This window comes from Colius striatus, chromosome 11 (assembly GCF_028858725.1).
Source record: "Colius striatus isolate bColStr4 chromosome 11, bColStr4.1.hap1, whole genome shotgun sequence".
Taxonomy (NCBI): domain Eukaryota; kingdom Metazoa; phylum Chordata; class Aves; order Coliiformes; family Coliidae; genus Colius; species Colius striatus.
The window spans coordinates 539,890-560,066 of NC_084769.1; the positions used below are offsets into that span (position 1 = coordinate 539,890).

The 20,177-nt window shown below is 46.9% G+C and overlaps 2 protein-coding genes across 8 annotated transcripts in view; both read right to left on the reverse strand.

Moving 5' to 3' along the window:
* Positions 1 to 637: 637 nt before the first annotated feature.
* DAPL1 (death associated protein like 1) lies at positions 638 to 4,901 on the reverse strand. Its single transcript, XM_062005194.1, has 4 exons — positions 4,814 to 4,901; positions 2,528 to 2,612; positions 2,213 to 2,276; positions 638 to 876 (listed from the first exon to the last, which is right to left on the reverse strand). Exons 1-4 carry the CDS (start codon positions 4,860 to 4,862, stop codon positions 757 to 759), a joined length of 318 nt encoding a protein of 105 aa, XP_061861178.1. The 5' UTR covers positions 4,863 to 4,901; the 3' UTR covers positions 638 to 756.
* Positions 4,902 to 7,387: 2,486 nt separating this feature from the next.
* Positions 7,388 to 20,177, reverse strand: part of PKP4 (plakophilin 4) — an 83,265-nt gene continuing 70,475 nt past the window's right edge. For all 7 annotated transcript variants that reach the window (XM_062004588.1, XM_062004589.1, XM_062004586.1 and 4 more), the window contains 11 exons: positions 18,228 to 18,411; positions 16,794 to 16,911; positions 16,141 to 16,332; positions 15,823 to 15,996; positions 14,948 to 15,098; positions 12,675 to 12,870; positions 10,708 to 10,792; positions 10,487 to 10,604; positions 9,783 to 9,914; positions 8,975 to 9,048; positions 7,388 to 8,398 (listed from right to left, as the gene is read on the reverse strand). In XM_062004588.1, the coding sequence (XP_061860572.1) occupies positions 8,150 to 8,398; positions 8,975 to 9,048; positions 9,783 to 9,914; positions 10,487 to 10,604; positions 10,708 to 10,792; positions 12,675 to 12,870; positions 14,948 to 15,098; positions 15,823 to 15,996; positions 16,141 to 16,332; positions 16,794 to 16,911; positions 18,228 to 18,411 (1,673 nt within the window). In that variant the 3' untranslated portion in view covers positions 7,388 to 8,149. The remainder of the gene's footprint in view (positions 8,399 to 8,974; positions 9,049 to 9,782; positions 9,915 to 10,486; positions 10,605 to 10,707; positions 10,793 to 12,674; positions 12,871 to 14,947; positions 15,099 to 15,822; positions 15,997 to 16,140; positions 16,333 to 16,793; positions 16,912 to 18,227; positions 18,412 to 20,177) is intronic.

Consider the following 20,177-nt stretch of genomic DNA (forward strand, 5'->3'; position numbering starts at 1 on the left):
GCATCATGGATTTCCAGCTTCACATCCCATCCCCTTCTACCAGCCTTGAGCTCCATGTTCAAGTCACTGCGCTCTCTGCACTTTGCCTCCTCCTCCCTCTCCCAACTCCGAGTCAGCCGCTTCCTTCACTCATCCTCCCCAGCCCCAAGGGGCTTCACAACAACAGACTGCTTCCACTTGGTTCTTCCTACCTTCAGGATCCCAGCAGGGGAATCTCTGCAGTAGAGCTGGATTTCCTCACAGAAAGTAATGTAAGCAAAAAATAGTTTTTCCACTGCATGGAAATCTTTCCCAAGCCTTTCTGAAGTTTCTTCTTACGCAGTAAGACAACGGCATCCATTCAGCATGGGACGCCTCAGCCTAACTGAAAACAAACCCCGTGCCTTTCTTTCAGTTGTGGCCCCTTTTCTTAGGATCATCTTCACTTCAGCTTTGCTATAATAATTTAAAAAAAACACAACAGAAAAAACCAGAAGAGAGCTTCTAGTATTTCAGTCAAAATTCACACAGTAAGCAAAGCTGTTAAGGCTTCTTGGCATGGAGGTACACGGCTAAAACTGGGTCAGACTGAAGTGTGATATTCCAATAAATCCCAAGTACATTTAGTGACTCTTCTTAGAAAGCATTTTATTGTCAGTAACAGAAATACAGTAAGACAGAAGGCACACAGCTTTTGATCATTTTACCACAGCGTGCTAAGTGCTATTTAGAATAGAAACTCACTTCTACATAAACACGGGTATTTCAGTGAGTATCTTAACATTTCCGTGGCTGCTGAATGATGTACATTCTTTTAGGCAGTGTGAACTTCTCCAAGGCAGGCTGTGGCTTTTGGTGAGACACCTGTAATGCTGCTGCATGAATTTTGTGGCTCATCTGTAACATTAAAGGGAGGGATAGAAAGAAAACCTGACTCCACAAAGCTTTCAAATTATCAAGATGCAAAACTCACGGTCACTGTACATTTAATTATAATTTATTTTTTTCAAGTGCTACTGGCCAGAATATCTTCAGTGAACTTGATTTCCCCTCCCCCTTCCTTTTTTCAGTAGTTCACAGAATGAGATATCAAGGTCAGGAAAGCAGAGCAAATAATCAGTATGCCAGAGTTCACAGGAAGCTGCTTCAAATTCTTATTTTCCCAGATTCATCATTATACTATCTAATTATCACTTTGTAAGCTACTGAGAAAGTTTCATGAGATCCTGGAAGCCAGTGGGAGAAGGAAATGGTAGGTCAGAGCAGGGAGGTGGACACAAGCGGAAGAGAAACAGGGTGAGTTGTATCTGTTCTCCTTAAACAGGTCTAAGCAAAAAGTCACGATCTGCATACTAAAGCTTTATATGCCATCTGTTGATGAAAGGCTTATGATGAAGTGATGCAACCGATGTTTTACCAAGCTCTGCCAACAAGGAACGCTTGCAGGCTTCAGAACCTAAACTGCTAGGTCTTCAGATTCAAAAGCTGCTTGTTCCAGCAGCTCTTGCAAAGCATAGGTGTAAGTCTGAACCAGCAGCCTGGCAAGAGACATTGGACAGTAGCTGCAGGAGCCATGATGGATAGAAGGGTCCATCAACAGCTCTGTGACACAGAACTCTGAATGATCTCGCAGTATTCCCAAGGGAGAAGGCAACATGATGCTTAGCTGACAGTAGCTGGAAACTCGCTTGCCATCTCGGTAGCCACGGTGCTCTTGCCAGTGACACTACCCACCTCCTAGAAGCTCTCTTCTCACTTCTCTGAGCTGAACCCTTACAGAAGTTAAAGCCATGTGCACACTGAGATAGGAAGCTAGGAGAGCGGGTTTTGCTCTGGGTTGTAATCCCAGCCGTGCCACAAACTTCCCGTGTCACTGACAATTCTTCCCTGCATTCCAATAGATGTAAATTGGCACATCACTTCAAGAGAAAGACATCTGAACACGTTGCTGTACTGCTCGGTAACAGCTGCGTGTAACTACCCTCGGGCTGCTTCATGTTAGACGGGAACACAGAGGGGAGGGAATGCAGAGCAAGGAGGGAAGGTAAGTTACTGCTCAGCCATTGTGCATTTTTGCCACACAGCCGCTAAAGCAGGGGCTCCTCTCGGGAGCACTCAGTGCTACGTAACAAACCTACAACTGTCAGATTCACTTGTTGATTTTCCCCCCCTACATTTGGCGTTATGGAGATACCCTGACAAGCACGTGTCCGGTTCTCTCAGATGTACTTACTTTGCTGAGCACTTCTGCCAGTGAGACGCACACGTTCTGAGTCCTTGGGAAACTGGCAACAGCACTGCAAAGCAAAACAACACAGTATTTTGCACTTCCAGTTTTCCAGTGTTTTGTCTGGTTTTCTTTGGTGGTGGTGCTTTTATCTTTTAGATTGATGATTACCTCAAAGTTGCCTTTTAACTATAACTTGCACAAGTTAATTTAAGAATTAACCTCTTCAGAGATAACGAGATGTCTTTGTTTTCAGCCTTCAGCCCATTAGCTATGAACTGCAACCATGGGGCAGGGGGAATAAGCCCTGCAGTGCAATACCTCTTTTCTTTTCCCGGAGGTTTAGCATTTCTCTCAAAAGGTCCATTTTCTTGCCGTTTAGAGACTCTCCTACCTCCAGCTTTGACTGCAAGAAGAACACACAATTTATATAAGAATTACATACTACATTATGTACACTTAGAGAAGAAAAAAGTACCTATGCCTCTTGTAATTGTTAAGAATGAGTAATCTTTCAGTAGTTAACTCTATGCTTCACTTTTAAAACACAGACATACACAGAAGTAAGCCAAAGAGATCCAACAACAAACTTCTGTGTCATGGCATACTCAAACCAGCTTCCAAATATGATGCTCTAGACGTCAGAGGGGTTTGGGTCACTGCTAAGTGTATGAAACCTCCACAATGTGTGATGTTCACGTGTATTCTTCCCCCACCAGTCTCTGATGTAACAGTTTCAACTTTTAAAAAGCAAAACGAAAGAAACACACCTCTAAACACTTGCAAGTTTTTGAAGGAAGTCACTAACAGCAACAAAGGTTTCACCATTTGCTCACAGCATTCAAGAACAAGCCTAACAAAATCCGTAGGAACCAGCTGCATGCTTGTACTTTCGTTCTAACAGGTTTAATTATATTTTATTAAGATATCTGCCAATCACAGAACCAATTAGCACTAATTACGCTACAGACAACCTACGAATAACAATTAAAAGTTGAGGCACGTCAGAAAATTCGTGAAGTTATCTAAAACACCTTGTTGAAAGAAGTACCTTCATCCTGTTCACCGGGGTGGTTTATGTTCTAAAACTGAGAGAGTAAGAAAGCACAAACTTGGTAGGCATTTACTCATCTTGCAGCAAGGTTCCTGTTCTTGTCATGGATAATCAAGACTAGAGTTTTCAAACTCAGGTATTCAGGGACAGGAGTGAACTGGAGGTGGAGAAAAGCGTCAAGAATTAATTACTCAGCTACAGAGCACGAGAAATCTATTTGGCCATTTTCAGGGGAGCAGATGTGTTCGACCTGTAACTAACACCCATTTTCTACCCGCTTTGACTACTTCATATTTCCTGGTTGCAGGCTTAGTTTTAGAAACGAGAATCCTTTTTCAGTCATGTTCAAAGCAACCTCACACCGCTGGAGTTCTGCAGTAGAGAGCAGAGAAGAGAGAGCTAGACTGAAGCAGATTGTTGTGGGAGTCTAGCTGCAAAATGAAAAGTCTGCTTTGAAACAGAAGTCAACCATTTCCAATCACCTACCACTAATGAGAACTGAGACTCTAAGTACCCTCAGCTCACAAGGTGTGAAACTCTTCCTTGTCTAAGTGGGAGATAAGAGACGACTTTAAACAGGAATGATAAACGACTTTAAAAACACCCCACACAACCAAAACCAACAAACAAAAAAAGCCACAAAAAATGGAATGTCTCAAAATCTTAAACTGATGTATTCGTAACTTCATGTTCCCTGTGTAACAAGTTCATCCGCAACACCAGTGTAAGTTATCCCAAGCCTTCTTCCACAGCTGGTTAGGTGCTGAGACTGTTCAGGAATGAGTCAAATGTGAACCCAAGTAAAATTCTGCAAGTAGGCAGAAACCCTGTAGCTGAAGCTGGTGACAGGGCTTTTGGTTTGGGAGCTTCACTAAGCACACGCGTGCAGGGCTGGTGATTTCTAAGCACAGGCATTTTTTGGTAGTTTTAGTGAAGAGATGCACACACACCAGCATTTAACACTGTGAAGCTTGGCAAAAGCACACAGCGGGTATCTGAGGTGTTGAGGGGTTTGGAAAGGACAGGGATACCCAAAAAGCTTTTCGTGTTACAACAGGAGGCGGGGAATCAGACTGGAATGCACACACACAAAGTTTCAGTAGGAAGACAACCAGTACCGATGCGCTGTTATTTGGCAGCACGTTCCTGATGAAGCACGCAGCAGAGGCTCCCCCCGGCCACCGCCCCCCACCTCCGGGCCGGCCGCCCCACCGCCGGGCGCCGCGGCCGCGCTTCTCCCGCAGAGCGTCTGGCCCCGGGCGGCGCCGGGAGAAAGGGACGGGGCGGCCCCGGCCGCTCGTCGCCCACCGGCCGCGTCCTCCCGAGCGCTGGCTGCCGGCGCCGCTCCGCCGCCCCTCAGGCCCCGCAGGTGAGGCAGAGGCGGCGCCGGCCCGTCCCGGCGGCTGCGGCGTCAGGCGCTACCGGGAGCTGCGTTCGCCGAGGACGGCCGCGCCCCCTCAGACACCCACCCGGTCCCGCACGGGGCTGGCGGCCGGCCTGGCCCGGCCGAGGCGCGGGCGCACCCGTCCCGCCGGAGGAGCCCCGTCCCGTACCTGCGGGCAGCCGCGATCCCCGGGGTGCGGAGCCGCGTCCCGGCGCCATGGCAGCACGAGGCGCGCGCCGCCGCCTCACGGCTCTGGGGCGGGGCGGGGCCGCGTGTGGGGGGCGGGGCGAGCTGGGGCTGGGCGGGGCGAGCTGGGGCGGGGCGGGGCCGCGTGGGGAGGGGCGGGGCGAGCTGGGGCGGGGCGGGGCGAGCTGGGGCTGGGCGGGGCGAGCTGGGGCGGGGCGAGCTGGGGCGGGGCGGGGCGAGCTGGGGCTGGGCGGGGCGAGCTGGGGCTGGGCGGGGCGAGCTGGGGCGGGGCGGGGCGAGCTGGGGCTGGGCGGGGCGAGCTGGGGCGGGGCGAGCTGGGGCGGGGCGGGGCGAGCTGGGGCGGGGCGAGCTGGGGCGGGGCGAGCTGGGGCGGGGCGAGCTGGGGCGGGGCGAGCTGGGGCGGGGCGGGGCGAGCTGGGGCGGGGCGAGCTGGGGCGGGGCGGGGCGAGCTGGGGCGGGGCGGGGCGAGCTGGGGCGGGGCGGGGCCGGGAGGGGCGGGGCGAACTGGGGCGGGGCGGGGCCGCGTGTGGGGGGCGGGGCGAGCTGGGGCTGGGCGGGGCGAGCTGGGGCGGGGCGGGGCGAGCTGGGGCGGGGCGGGGCGAGCTGGGGCGGGGCGGGGCGAGCTGGGGCGGGGCGGGGCGAGCTAGGGCGGGGCGGGGCGAGCTGGGGCTGGGCGGGGCGAGCTGGGGCGAGCTGGGGCGGGGCGGGGCGAGCTGGGGCTGGGCGGGGCGAGCTGGGGCTGGGCGGGGCGAGCTGGGGCGGGGCGGGGCGAGCTGGGGCTGGGCGGGGCGAGCTGGGGCGGGGCGGGGCGAGCTGGGGCTGGGCGGGGCGAGCTGGGGCGGGGCGGGGCGAGCTGGGGCGGGGCGGGGCGAGCTGGGGCGGGGCGAGCTGCGGCGCGTGCGGCGGGGCTGTGGCGCCGCCTGGCGGCCAGGGGCGGGATCCGCGCGTTTTACCAAACTCCTGCTGTTTCGCCCCAAAAGCGGCCTCAGCCCGACGCACGTCCCCGCGCTTTGCGAGCATAAACCGCTTTAAAGGTAACTATTGGCATCACCATCGCCGGCACCCCGAAGCGGGCCCCCGCCACGCTGGGCCCTCGTTCAGCCCCATTTCCACACGTAAAGGGAAATTAACCACAAATATCCTGCACAGAGGATTTTAATCAGCATAGCACCGAGACATAAGGTGTAAAAACACATCAATGAATGAGACCGACGAACCCAAAAGAAAGCTAACATAATTAACTGCGTAAATAGATATTCTACAGCATGAAAGACCCAAAATAGGGGTGTTGTCCCAGGTCTTGTTGCTCTTGATATTTAAACTACCTCAGATAGGACGCAAAACCAATTCAGTCATGCAGCAGTTTGCTGAAGCGACTGCTTCCTCCTTCTTTGAGGTTACTAGCAGAGTCAAAAAAGCAAATAACAAAGGACTATGACCTTTCCAGTCTATTACTTTGTTATCAGAGGCCAATTGAAATCTTCCTGGGATGATGAAATGCCAAATAAGTGTTTTTGGCTCAGGGAGCTTATCGTCTTTAGCAGGTTAAGGTCAACATTGATCCGCATTAGTTCCACATTGATCCTCCAACTGCGCTGACTCCAAAGGCTGGCAGAACAATGGTGAGAGGTCAGTGGCAGAACTGTTATTGCAAGAAACAAACTCCAGGTCAAGTAAATGGAAACTATTTTGTTATCTTAAGAGATGAAGACGTCTTCTAAGAAAAGAAAAAAATGGGGACCTGCTCAGCTGCGCCCCACAGTTAAGACCCAACTCGCTGCTTTTCCTGCGCTATTTCTCTCTTTGCCCTTTTGCAGTCAGGGGCTGAAGTAGCCCAACCAACTAAGGGAAAGTGAATTTGCCTTTTAATCTAAACCTGGGCAGTTCTGCTTATCTTTTCTCATTTCACTGATGCCAGCAGGCTATTTGGGAAGACTGAAAATGGAGGAAAAGTGCAATGATGGGGAATGGTAATGATAATGACAGACAGTATAAGGTTACCAGGCTCCACAGCACGAGAGACTGTGTGATTGAGTTACTTCATCAAATATTTTTATCGTAACACCTGCTGGAGGGGAACCTGCTTTAGCAGGAGGTTGGGCTGGAGGAGCTCCCAGGGCTCTGCCCACTCCCACCATCCTGGGACTCTGTGCTACAAACAGGAGCAGAATGCACTCAAAATGCAGGTGGCAGCTTCTATCAAAGCAAGATCATCTCAGTTGTCTTGGAAAGAGCATGGGGAGGAGCAGAGGAGTGACGGGAAGAAAACAGGATAGCGTTCTGAAATATCCTGGATTGCCTGTGTCGGATGTAAGAACCCGAGTGGAACGGACAAAAGCACCTCAGTCACACGTTGCTCTCCTGTGCCAGCACGACCAGCTCGGGATGGATGCACTGAGTAAGCCTGGGGAAACAGCCACAATGTTTGGATGTATTCAACCTGCTTAAAAACACGCACCCAGACTTCACATTCATGGTATTCATTTCCAAATATCACACAGAGAAAACCAAAACCCAGAAAGGAACGGGGAACAGCTTTCCATGGATAAGACTTCCATATTTATTGTTACTCCATGTGCATAGAAAATGGCAGTGACGTTTCCTATGAAGTAGGCAGGGAATGGGACAGGGCTGGAGATACTGGACTGGACTTTGTGCTTCAAAATTACACTTTTCGTTTTTAAAAGGTTTTGTTTTTTCTTTTAAAATTTATAACATTTTCTTGGATACTTTTTTTTTGTGCATGACGTTTCAAATCCCTTTACAATGACACACTGCATTACAAATGGATGGCACTTGAACCAAGGTGGCATTTCCATATTTACACCCACGAGAGAAATTTACAAGACGTAGTAGCGTACAATCCTGACACTGAGTAATAGCAATAAAACAAGGGCAGCCGTTTGATCTCTTCTGTACAAACTATCAGAACAAGACTTTTATTCACATTAAAAAAAACCCAAAAATCAGCTTTAATTTGCTCTGACCTACATGCTTCCCAAATTCACTTTGCTCAATCCTCAAACCTCTCATCACGTCGCCCACACCCTCATCAGACTACAGCAGCTACAAGTAATTATACCTAACACCTAAACAGAGCAAAGAAACATCCCTTTCAGGTTTTCTTCCTGACAATTCCTCACTCAAAGAAAAAGAACCAAAACCAAAACCAAACCTAAAATCTTCCTTGTTCCTTCTTTTATTTCACTTTCACATTCATCACTGAAACAAGAAATGGGGCCGTTCCGCTTCTCCTCGGGTGAGACGGGAGACACGCCGCTGCTTTTCCTCTGTGATGCTACACCCAGGAGTCGGGTGAACCTGGGTACTGTTCTGCTCTATAAGAAGATCGTCGGGTGGAATAAAAGTCTACATAATTTGTGGCTGATTTCAGTCCGTATGGTGTGGTGTAATCTGAAGCAGCAGGAAAGTGAACTCGGTCATCGAAGTACGGGTCTTCGTAGCTGTGGGGGGACTGCAAATACAACCGGTATGCGTCGTAGGTTTTTCTGTTGGTGTCGTCTTGGCTGTAGTACAATTGCTGATGCTGTCGGCAAAAGGACAGAAAAGTAAGCTTTCAAAATGTAATTAGCAGAGAAAATACTAATTGCTCAAACTTGCACACGTGATACAGAACGTTTCCCCGGCAAGCCAAGCGCGGCTCTGCCAATGATGACAGTTACGCAGGACTCACACCCCCAGGAAATGTACCTCACTTTTAAAATAGACTAAATAGGGGAAAACCCTCAGCCTGTCTGCACGTCTCCTCCTGCATTCACTGGGAAGAGAGCAGCCCTCCAAAGCAGTACTTGCAGAGCGTAAGGAGGAGAACCTGACCACACCTACTAACAAACCAAATTGTTACATCAGAAAAGTGCTCTTGGATCCTACCATGAGAACCCTCCAAAATACATGACTATAAAAAGAAAACATAAAGGTAATGAACTGACAATTGCTTATGTACTTGTAAGTACGGTACTGCCTGGTAACAATGATGCTGCAGATACACCGTACACAAGCACTCTGATACCACAGAGTATTCCCAGGCTCCCTTCAGCTCCACTGAACATTGCACCCTGGCGCTTCCCATCAATGTCTTTTAAAAACAAAACTTTGGAGTCACCTGTAGCCGCCTGTTTTGTTCTCTTGCTGGTGAGGAATAGGAACTGATGTAAATCGGTGAAGCTTTGCTAGAACCTGTGGGCAAACAGTTCATGGCATCAGCTTCAGTCTTTGTCCTTCCATCTGTAAGTCTGCTTGCTTCTACTTTACTTAGAAGAAATGACATAGCACTCAGACAATCAAGCCTGCAGATTCTAGTGTCTACTAATAATACAGCATAGTAACACCATAAGGGCAAATTTTGCCCCTCAGCAGCAGTCAAATGAAAACCAAGAGGCTTTTTTGTGTTGCTGTTTTTTGTCGTACAGATCAGTAACCTTTAAAAGAAGGAATTTCCTTCTCGTTACTCGTTGTCATCTCTATTGTTTCTTATCAGTGACTTGTGTCAAGCAGTAAGAAAGAAAAGTGAGATCAGGGAAAGGAGTAAATTGGTATAACTGAACAATTATGAACATAGTATTATTATAATATACAAGCACATACAGTGTATAACGTAAGAACGATATATGCAATGTGCATCATTAACCAATTTTCTGAGATAGGATTTTAAACCAAAATAAAAATGCCAAATGCCAGTGCATGAAAGGATCTTCCCTTACTCTGGTGATGTGCAGTTTCAAAGACAAGAGCAGAGAGCGCTGACCAACCTGCTCTGCTCCACACCCCCCAGTGTAATGAATAACAGCAGAGAGCAACATGAGGCAGTGACAAGGCTGCTGACACAGCTCACCACGTGACGTCTGTGTAAACTCCTCAGATAAGGAGTATTTATGTATTCCAGGTAAAAGTTCCCCTAACTGGTCTCTTACCAGTGTACATGTCTTTGTGTGCAATGACGTCGCCTTGGCTACTGTAATACTGCAACGCAGGTTGCGTCCTGTCGTATTCGGAGCGGGGTTCTCTGATTCCCAGCAGAGCCGGTGATGAGGACGTGCTGCCAACTGATGGAAAAAGAACTTACAACAAAGGCCTTTCCCACCTGTGACCTCCTCTTTGTTCTCTCCTCGTCCCTTCCTTCCTCGAGGATTAACAAAGGAGAGAGATTGGGTTTGGACAAAACCACCACCTTGTTCCTGGATGAAGAGCCCCAACGACAAAGCTGACAACAGGGTACCACAAGATTATACTTTTGTACTGTTACTGCTCTAGAATGCTTACAACTGGGAGAAAACTGAACACGGAACACAGTAAAACCAGAACAACAAAACCTTCTGGAACCGGTAACTGCAGTGTGCTGGTGTGTGGCATGAGTCAAGGCAACCTGCCTGTACGTTGCACTGCGGTGGCTGGGAGCACCTCTGGACATGAGAGACATGCTTTATCCCTCCTTAAGACACTACACATACACTTTCTGTGGGAAAATAAATCCCTGGTTGAGCCCTTGTTTCTCAAGCCAGACATGTACTAAAGGAATGTGTGAGGGTTGTTACTTTTATGTAAAGAGGTAATTAAACATTGCAGGAGCTGGTCCCTTGTTTCAGCGGTCGTGGCAGGTAGATATTTCTCGACTGACCTGACTGTATGACAGGTGACATCTGTTGATTAGCTGTTGATAAAGAAGGATGTGATTTGAATCTCTCTCGCTCTAGTGTCGACACTGGTGTAATAAAATGACTTTGATTCCATCCATCCTGTGGAGTGGCAAAAGGAAAAAAGCATCACACCAGCTCGCTTTTCATTAAGCTGTGTGTCTCTGCAGAACTGTCTCCAGCAGAGGCTGACTCTGTGAGGTACCTTTTTGTAAATGCTGCGGAGATCTCGGTATTGCCACAGCGTGTTCAGCACCTGGGCAGCCGCCTTCACAACCTTCAGGGATGACCTAAGGACGGAAAGAATATCACGTTACTAGAAAGTCATTAAATTCCACTTAAAAAGAACTATGTTCCTGAGCTCCATAATAGCCTACACCTTAATGCTGTGAAGCAAGCCAGGCCATCTCTCCAGGTCTCAGCAACGCCTGTCTGCATGGCCGGAGGGTGAATGCAGCTGTGTCAGCAGCCTCGCCAAAAGGCTGGTGCAGAACCTGCTTAAGCATCAGAATCATTTCCCTCTCCAGCCTAGAAATTTTCAGGTGGCCCACGTGAAGAATATAGACAGAAGGGCTGAAATAGCTACTGTCATTATCTGCAAGAATTAAACATCACAAAAAGAAACATGCTATTTAATGCATTTCATGACAACTAAGACTGCATACTTTAAATCATTGTCCAAAATCCCTAAATGTAGAAAAATAATAAAAGAGAGCTGTTGTTGCAAGTGTCTACATATCCTCACAGTGAGCTTTGTTCTCCGCTCTGTGTTGCACTACTGAAAACTTCTATTGGCTGGGAAAACACTTTTCCACTCTCCCAAAAGCAAGGCTAGAAAAATTGCTCTAGCTATTATTAAAACTAAAATCCTGGCATCTTGTTAAAGATCAGTGGTGGTAAGCAGGCAGCTGTACTGAAACAGTGACTTGCCATTAAACGGCACAGCGTGACATCTGTGTTAAACACACGCCTTTTCCTGCCACTGCGGAGATTCATCCAAATACGGTTTTTGAAAGAAAGGACTGAAAAAAAATTGCAGTTGACAGTGTTAATCAATGAGTAGGCACTTGTAATGTGTCCACAAGATTCCACATCTGCTGGGTGCACCCTGTTGCCTCACAGCTGTAAGTGCAGATGCAACTTTACACGTTGTCTCCACAGACCGAGGAAGTGATGTAAAGCATCACTGCGCTTTTATCTGCAGGTGAAATGAGTCTGTGTCCTTTAACAGAGGAAGTACTACAAATTGTAGCTACTGAAAATCTAGCACAGTTCCTTTTGGGCCAAAGGCTTTGTTAAAAAGGGGTATATTTCATTCACACTGACCAGCTTCTCTGAGAAGAGCTCCTCTTCGCTCCTTGGCCATCTGATCAGACACTGGGAACTGTGCAAGGCTGACTACATGCCCAACTCTGCTCTGCACAGGAAGGAGATCTGTGGCCCCTGGTTTACACCAGAGTCCTGCTGATGCGAGTGGTGTCTGTCATACTGCTGAGGGGTACGGAGCAGAGGCAGCTGAGCCCATCAGGCACCACTCGGGAGCTGCTCCGTGTTCCCGCTCCCTTGTGCTCAGGTTTCGTTACTACTGAACAAACACAGTGCCTGCTCAAGCCCAGTGCTGAACTCAGCTAACAAACCCCTGGCACAGGGGTTGGCACAGACACAGTTGAGGAAGTCTGCAGAGAGACAGGTCTTCTCCGCCAACACTCGCTTTGCAGTCCTATTTGAGAAAATCCCAGTGGCTGGGTGAACTGCTGGTCGGGCCAGGCTCTCCTTACAACCCAGCAAATGGCTGTGCTGGATAGAATATGCAGCTATAGCACACATCCTGACCGAGGTGCTAATGTACTCTGCCTCTGAAAAGCTCCAAGCATTCTAATAGTCTCTTAGGTGTTTAAGAGGAGACAGTTTCTTGTCCCCATGAATAGGATTACAGCACACAGCCGTAAAAGCCCCCCGAAAAGCTTTAGACAGAGAATACACTGCAAGAGAACAGTGGCACGGACTGCCTGTCTCCTCCCAGCACGAATCAGACTTTGTCAGTCACTCAGATCAGGACTGCAAAAGCAGATCCTTTTTTTTTTTTTCACTCAAAACCCCATTTCCCGCATTCTTCAGCATTTTAACTGGAACACTGAAACGGTTCAGGTGTGAACTGTGTTGCCTACTTGCCTGTCACCTCTGCCTTTCGTTATGTTCACCAGCTTCTCTATCCCTCCGGTGTCAGCGAGGGCCTTGGCGTTCTCCATGTTTTTGCTGGTGACCTCGTGCAGGGCGCAGCAGATGGCGGCCACGGTCTCGTCAGACAGGATGCTGGAGCCGTTGCCTCCCGGCAGCCGGTTCACCAGATCTCGCATGGCATATTTACCTACAGAAACCCACCGACACAGGCTAGTGAAAAAACACATGCTGGTACTTCAAGATTTGGAATTAAGGACTCACCACAAAACTGTACCTGCAAATAATGAAAAGAAGCTCAGGATCAAAGCCACGGAAACCTTCCCAGAGCTCACATTGCACACAGAGGCAAGAGAAACGAGAGATCCATTGCTGAGGTTTTCTTTCCCCTTTGGCTTAAAAATGTGACGAGTTTCGTTTTTGCATTAAAACTCTACCATTTGTAAACAGGAATGATTTGGAGACAGCAGAATCATTCAAGGAAAAAAGTGACACAGTTTATTCTGATGGAAGGAGTTGTGCACATTGCCGGGAGGGTTAAACAAATCCTTACAGCTACTGGGAATTTCTGCTTTCAGACATTCTGTTCACTCTATTTGTTACCCTTAACAGATCAGATCTCAGCTCGCTCAGATTTCAGTTAAGGACTGGTGCCCAGGAATTATCACACTGCAGACAAAAGACATTAACTAAAGCCAAGGTAATTTTTTCTCCTGCTTAGGCTGTGCTGTTAATGGAACGATTAATTGATTTTATTGAAGACATGTATTTGCACGTAACAGTGACTGACAAGCTTTACACAAAGCCATTAGCTGTCTATTTGCATAATGTGCCTGAGGGGGTAAAAAAAACCATGCAAAAAGGCTCAGCTTTTGAAATACATTGGAAAACCATCACCACCAATGCTGTGTGCAGCAGGGCCCTGTCCCTGACCGCCTTTCAGCAAGATCAGTGACACAGGTTTGCATGTACAAGGTCATATGGTGAGTTGCTGAAGTCCTTGGTCTCCCTCAGAGCTTGGACCATGTAAGCCCAGTATTCCTGCCCCTACCACTGTCAGGAAAGTTGCATAAAACAGATTATTAGCATGTAGTAATTATTTGTGACTTACTTCGTGACTCAATGTATTTTATACAAGGATTAGTTTCAGAGTGTCTGCACAGACCAGGACTCTTCCACAGTTAAGGCTTCGACAGGGAGAGGGATCAGGTGCAGGTGCATTCCTGAACTGGAAGTTCCAGCAGGAAGGGAAAAAACCCCTGATGAGAGACTCTCACCCACGTGTGACCTGTGCTAGAGTAGGATTTTCTCTTTCCTTACGTATGCAATATGTACACTGCAAGCAAACACGTCCTGAACATCCAAGATGGAGAAGCTTCAGAAGTGTGTAATGAAATTCTGTTTACCTTTTTGACAGTAATGATACTCTTATCCATGTAAGTAGCTGTTACACACTTATCCCACTAGGCTACAACATGGAAAATGCTTCTGTAACAAAGATGAAGCCTCTTTGGATAATGATATGTGTTAGTAGTGTTCATTTGCGCCACGGCAGCCTGCATCTGGGGGTGAGGCATGTTCAACATTTGCCACAGTAGGATGAGATTCCTCTTCAAGGCAGGAAAAACGTTTAGCTTTTTTTATAACTGCTAGATGAGAAAGGAACAGATCACACAGAATCACGGACTCTTGAGGGTTGGAAGGGACCTGCTTAAAGTATTAAATATCCAAACTGACAAAAAGGGAAACAGTAAGTTTTTCTAGCAAGCACCTTTGCTGATTACTTAGAACATCTATACTGCTCTGTATCTGGGGTTTTGTGGAGACATTTTACTAGGAGAAGACTTCTCCCCTCCCTAACCAGTACTATTGAATAATGTATTTACTGATCTCCTGGCAGAGTCTGATCCTCTTGTAGTCTGTAAGGGAGCCTGACACCCTCTGAGAAGGTTACCATTTAGCTCCAAGGAAGCAGAATTGTGTTTCCTACTATATTTTGCACTGACAGTTTCCTGCCCTGTTTAGTTTAGCTGAGGTGACTTCCATCCGTGGTAAAGAGACTGCTAAGCAAGATGGCTAAAGGCAAATTCAAACGTCAATATTACTCTGAAAAGCTGCTGCTGTCAAAATTATTCGCTTCTGTGACACAACTGACATGACAGAGTAAAATGAAGTCTGCTGTTTCTGCTGGTAGAACCTGATACCAGTATATTTGCAGTCCCAGGTCTGACACATGGGTGCTTCCTTCACTGCAGCTCTGTACTCACCAATAAGCTCCTTGTTCCGAACATCTAATGCCATGTTCCTTAAGGCGGTTGCCACGGAGGAGACAACTCTATCGTTATCCATTCTCAGCAGCTCCACAAGGATCGGCAGTCCTTTCTCTTTCCTCACAGCAGCTCGGATGTACGCTGCAAACTGCAACAGACCTCCCGTTACCCACAACCTGCTGCAGTGCTCTGACTGCAGTGCTCCCCTCCAGTGCGCTGGGGGACGCTTCCCAGAGAAGAGGTCACATGATAAACGCACACCCTTGCTACTGCTACAAAGAGCTGGCTCTCTCACTTTTGACCCGTTCCTCTTACAAAGCACTGTTTAAAGAAGGTAGTCTAACAGACAAAGTACCTTCCTAGATGACAAATTATTGAAAAAAAAAACAGTTTTGGGTTTGTTTTTTTTTTTAACCAGTTTTTTAATGGTCTAAAAAGTGTCACCTGTTTTCTACAAGCAAAGGAAGCCATGAACTTTCTTTTTAAATCTCTCTGTGATAAATACATAACATTAGTATTGTGTTCTCGTGTAGTGCTTTTGTAACATACTGTATTGCAAGGGCCACAAACAAGAATGCATGGAAATAACGCACAGCTAAAAGATGCTACAAGATTATTTTGACCTAATACTCACTGTAAGAAAGATTTTTCTCTTTATTTAAAGTAAATGGTGCCAATTCCAAGGCCAGTTTCTGTATTGCCCTTCTCTGTCGTTGCCTTCCAGTGTGGAAATAACATTGCTGCAGCACATCAGCACCAACAAGACACGCTGGGGAGAAATGCTCAGATGTGTTCTAGAATATTACCTGTTCCTTCCAAACACATTCCACTATCTACTGAAGCGACAGGAGGAAGAGCAGGAGTTGACTTACCTTCCAGTTGCCTGCAGAGAGGTTCTGGAGAGACCCTGCAGAGCCCTCCAGAGTGGCTGGGTTGGAGCTCTCTGCCAGAAGCGTGAGGTATGGCTTTACCACAGACGGGTGCCAGAGCATCTCCACCCCTTTGGGGGACTTGGAAAATCCCGGTATGGGGCCAACTCCATCCCACTGAGAAACAAACACACGTTGTGCCTGCATGAAACCGCTGTATTTTCATTCAACATACGATAGCTTTTCCTCAAGCTACGCACTCCTCCCCATCAGCAGCTCAACTGCAGCTGATATATTTGTGATACAAGGAAAAGGGCAAACCTGATCCTCCTGTGAAGTTTTTTTTTTCTTCTTCTTTTTTTTCCCCCAGCAACTTGGCTCTGAGTCTTTGCTAGGTGATTCTTTCCCTAACAAGTCATCCAGCTCATTGATTCCTAGCAGACGTGCCTGAGGTACCTCCAGTTCCAAACGGTAAGAAAGGTTTCTCAAGGTACACACGCAGTTTTCCACTGTCTGAAGCCAAACCAGAAAGATGTCATGAAACTAGTTACTTCCTTACAAAGTGATAAAGCAAACCAAACCAACAAAATAGAGGTGAAAAGGCATTTGGAGCACAAGCACTACATTCTAATTCTGGGCCTTGGGCACTGCTTTGTCTGTTTCTCTGGGAAAACTGCAATCTCCCTCCTAACATCCTCAAATGGGAAAATATTTATAACAGTAATCTCTACTATAGCAGCTTTTTTTTTTAGCATTTTAGTATATTTAATACTCCGAAAATGAAAAGCACGAGAGCTTATTGTTGCATTGCATTATGCAAGAGAATTTGATGTGCATCAGTAGACTGGCATGGGGAGTGAAGGCCAGTTGAGCTATGCACACCACAGTGCAGTATTACAGTACACAAACCCCAAAAGACCCCTTCAGACATACAGTTTAGCACTAAAGATCACCTAGATGAAATACACACACACCTTGCTGTCGTAATCTGATGTGTTCACACACGTGTGGATCACATACAGCAGTGAATCAACCAGCCCTTCACAAGACCTCATCTGCTTCCGAGCCTCCTCCCCTGCAGAGCTGAGGTTCCTGAGGGGTTGAAGTGATAAAGGAACACAGGGTATTCACCAACATATCACCATTCCATTAGACAATCTGCAGGCATTTTATATACAGCTGGTTGATAGCTGAGAAGTTAAAAGTAAACACACCATTTGGTGTAGCAACCCATCCCCAGGTTTTGTATGAGAAACTGGATCCAAAGCCACTGTTTCAAGCTAGCATCGACTCCCTGACAAAACTGGCCCCTAGCACAAGCCCCTTCACACAGCCTTTTCCATTACAAGCTCTTTCTTGTATGAGTGCTAATCTATGGTTTGTATGTGCTGCAGAACAAATTGCTGTGCTTGCCTCTGTTACAAATACCCTTTGTAAAGCTGGGTCCATTCGGTGATCTGTCCTGTGGTGTGGCCTCATCAGCCTTTGGGATGGTGCTACACAGACAGAAGTATAAACGTATAAACCAGAGTGCAGGGAAGGGAAAGCTCTGCTTTGGAACAAGCAGCAAAGGATGCAGACAAATATTTTCTTTCAAAGCCCTAGTGCAAAGCCTGCGGTTTCCCCCGTGCCTGCTGTGCACGGTGCCGGGCCTGAGAGCAGCTTTCTCTCGAGGCCATGTTTGGCCCGTGGCACGAGCACCGCCCGATGTTCTAACGCTGGGTACAACTCAGCATCTCGTAGAGCAACCCCATGAACAGTACTTTATGAAAGCATGTTGAAGTGTAGAAGCAATTCCAGTTCTGATTAAACACAGTGGCCTTAGTCTGTTGTTTAAGGGAATGCAATTTGAAATCTCATAAAACAACCTACAAATGAACAGAAATAGCTCATGTACTGCCCCTGGCCCTTGAATCCCATTCTCAGATATTTTAGATTTGCCTTTTATTATTCTGAATAATTTTTTCTTCTTACTGCTGCTTGAGAAATCCGTACAGTGAATAATCAAATGCCTGTTTCCTGATTCGTGTGCACACACAAACATAATTATTTACAATAAGGAATCACCAAATGCACATTTTTTAATTCCTTAATAATATTAGTTATCTGTACATGCAATACAAAACTTGCAGTAATTAACAGAGGAAAAGTGCAGTGATTCTAATGTTTAAAACAACCAGAATGTAACTACTAGCCATTACAGAGGGAACCTCTTAGTGACTGACTTTGTACTTTTCACATTTTTCTTACATGGAAAAAACCCCAAAAGGCAAAAGCTGCCTAAATGATAGAGCTGTATGTCATAAAATGCAACAACTCTTGCCCTAAAAGTTACAGAAATGATAAGAAGGATCTGTTGGGTAACATGATTACTCTGTAAACAGGAGTCTTGTGGAAGAGCAGGTTACCTCAGGCATCCCGTGGTGTTGCGGAGGACCAGGGAAGTCTGGAATTTGATTTTGTGGTCGTCATCGAAAGAAGAACTGTTCCACCCCGAATGAGGCACGATCACAGTGCTGGTTAGCGTTGACAGAGCATCTCTAATAATTGTCATCTTTACTGCATCGCAGGAGGACAAGTTCCAGAGAACTCCTTAGGAAAAGATTTCCATTGCAGTCAAGTCAGAAAGGGCTTGGCAAGCAAACACAAAGCAATATCAGCAATATCACTTCAAACAGGAGACAGATAATTTACCTATGCAAACCCAAAAGAAACAGAATCAGTCTGCAATGTAACCTTAATATTATTCCAACGATACCGGTCAATAGGTGTTCAGCAAAGTTGTCATTAAAAGATTCACCTTACAGACAGAAATAAGTATTTGTGAACACCAGAGCTGAATGTAGTGAGAAACCTTTGCTCTGTGCCTCTGGCTGCTGTGTAAGCTCTTTGATGGAAGAGCTGGAATGCAAGATGAGAATCAGAATAACCCCAATAGATCAGCAGCTGGGTGTCCCACCATACAGGGGGAAAAAAACGAGTGTATTGGTGAGTAAATGTTCTTTTCTTAAGGAAAGACACTCAGTAGAAACACACACTGACATACAGGAGATGTTCCCTTCTTTCTTTCCTGGAGTACAGATCATTCTGCTACCTGAGAGGAGAGTGAGAAATCCCCACTGCAGCACAGGAGTCTAGAGGCATGTTTCCTACAAGCACGCAGACTCATTCCCAAAACACTTTTCTATCTCTCTGAAACACGTGTGCCTGAAGCTCACTGTATCTCTAATGCTAATGGTCCTTCTTAGGTATCTGTTGGTCAATTCCAAACTGAGCACCTGTAAGGGGAAGAAACATCTGTTTCTGTTGTATGCCAGGCAACATGCCAAATCAGTGCAAGCTGATACAAACACGCCGTAGCTGACACTTCTGTTCCTAAAGAGCTCACTAGTGGAACTGCCAGGTTAATTCAGCACAAAACTTCCTCTAAAGCAAAAAATGAAAGGCCTTTAGTCATTTACAACTCACTAGAGTTTTACTGATGTGCACTGATTTGTGCCCCTGCAGCGGGGATGGAGTGGGGCACTGAAATGCCCTCTGTGAGCGTGTAACCTCATCCCTAGTGGCGTTTTCATCTGTGGCCTCATCAGCTCCAGCCAGTCATCAGGCTGAGATGAGAAGGTGTATTTGTCAGAAGAGATAAGGCACTCTGCCAAACTCTTCATCCTACTCAAAAAAAGGCATCAACATCTGACCTCCAAAGGGAGGTCTTCAACAACTCTGTAAGAAAGAGTTGTAGGAGAGGGAAGAAACAGATTGTTAGCCTGATTTATATGAAACTTGGAGTTATAAACTACTTCTTAAAAAGGCACATGGAAGAGACTTGGCAATATTCTCGAGAGTGTGACCATTTACATTGGAAATCTCTAGGACTTTGCAGCAGAAGTTAACAAAAAGGTCAGAAGAATATATAGGAGCAAAAACAAAGCAAAAAACCAAACCTATGGAGGTCATGGCTGAAAGATCATCAGTGTTTTGCAAACATGAAGTCTTGTTAAAAAGTGTTGAAACAATGCCAAGGCAGGCAGGCTGGCAGATAGGTGGCAGCCATGGCAGAGTTTCAGTCAAGGGCCCACGTGTATGATGTGTCAGGACTCTAGATGAGGCAGAACCTGGGAAGCCAGTATCCAAGACAGAGGAATGCAAGTTGAACAATGGAGAAGAGGAATTGTTTTGGCTTTTGTTCCCCAATGACAAACGTGGGGAGAAGGGCCCACACTGACATTACTGCTTTCTTGCACTGTACAGCTGGGACATCAGATACCAAAGTGCAGAGCTGAACATACATGAGCTAAGGTAAAAATCCTACAGAAACCTTCCTTCTCAAAACTCCAGTAAGAAGCCTGAAGTATTTTCCA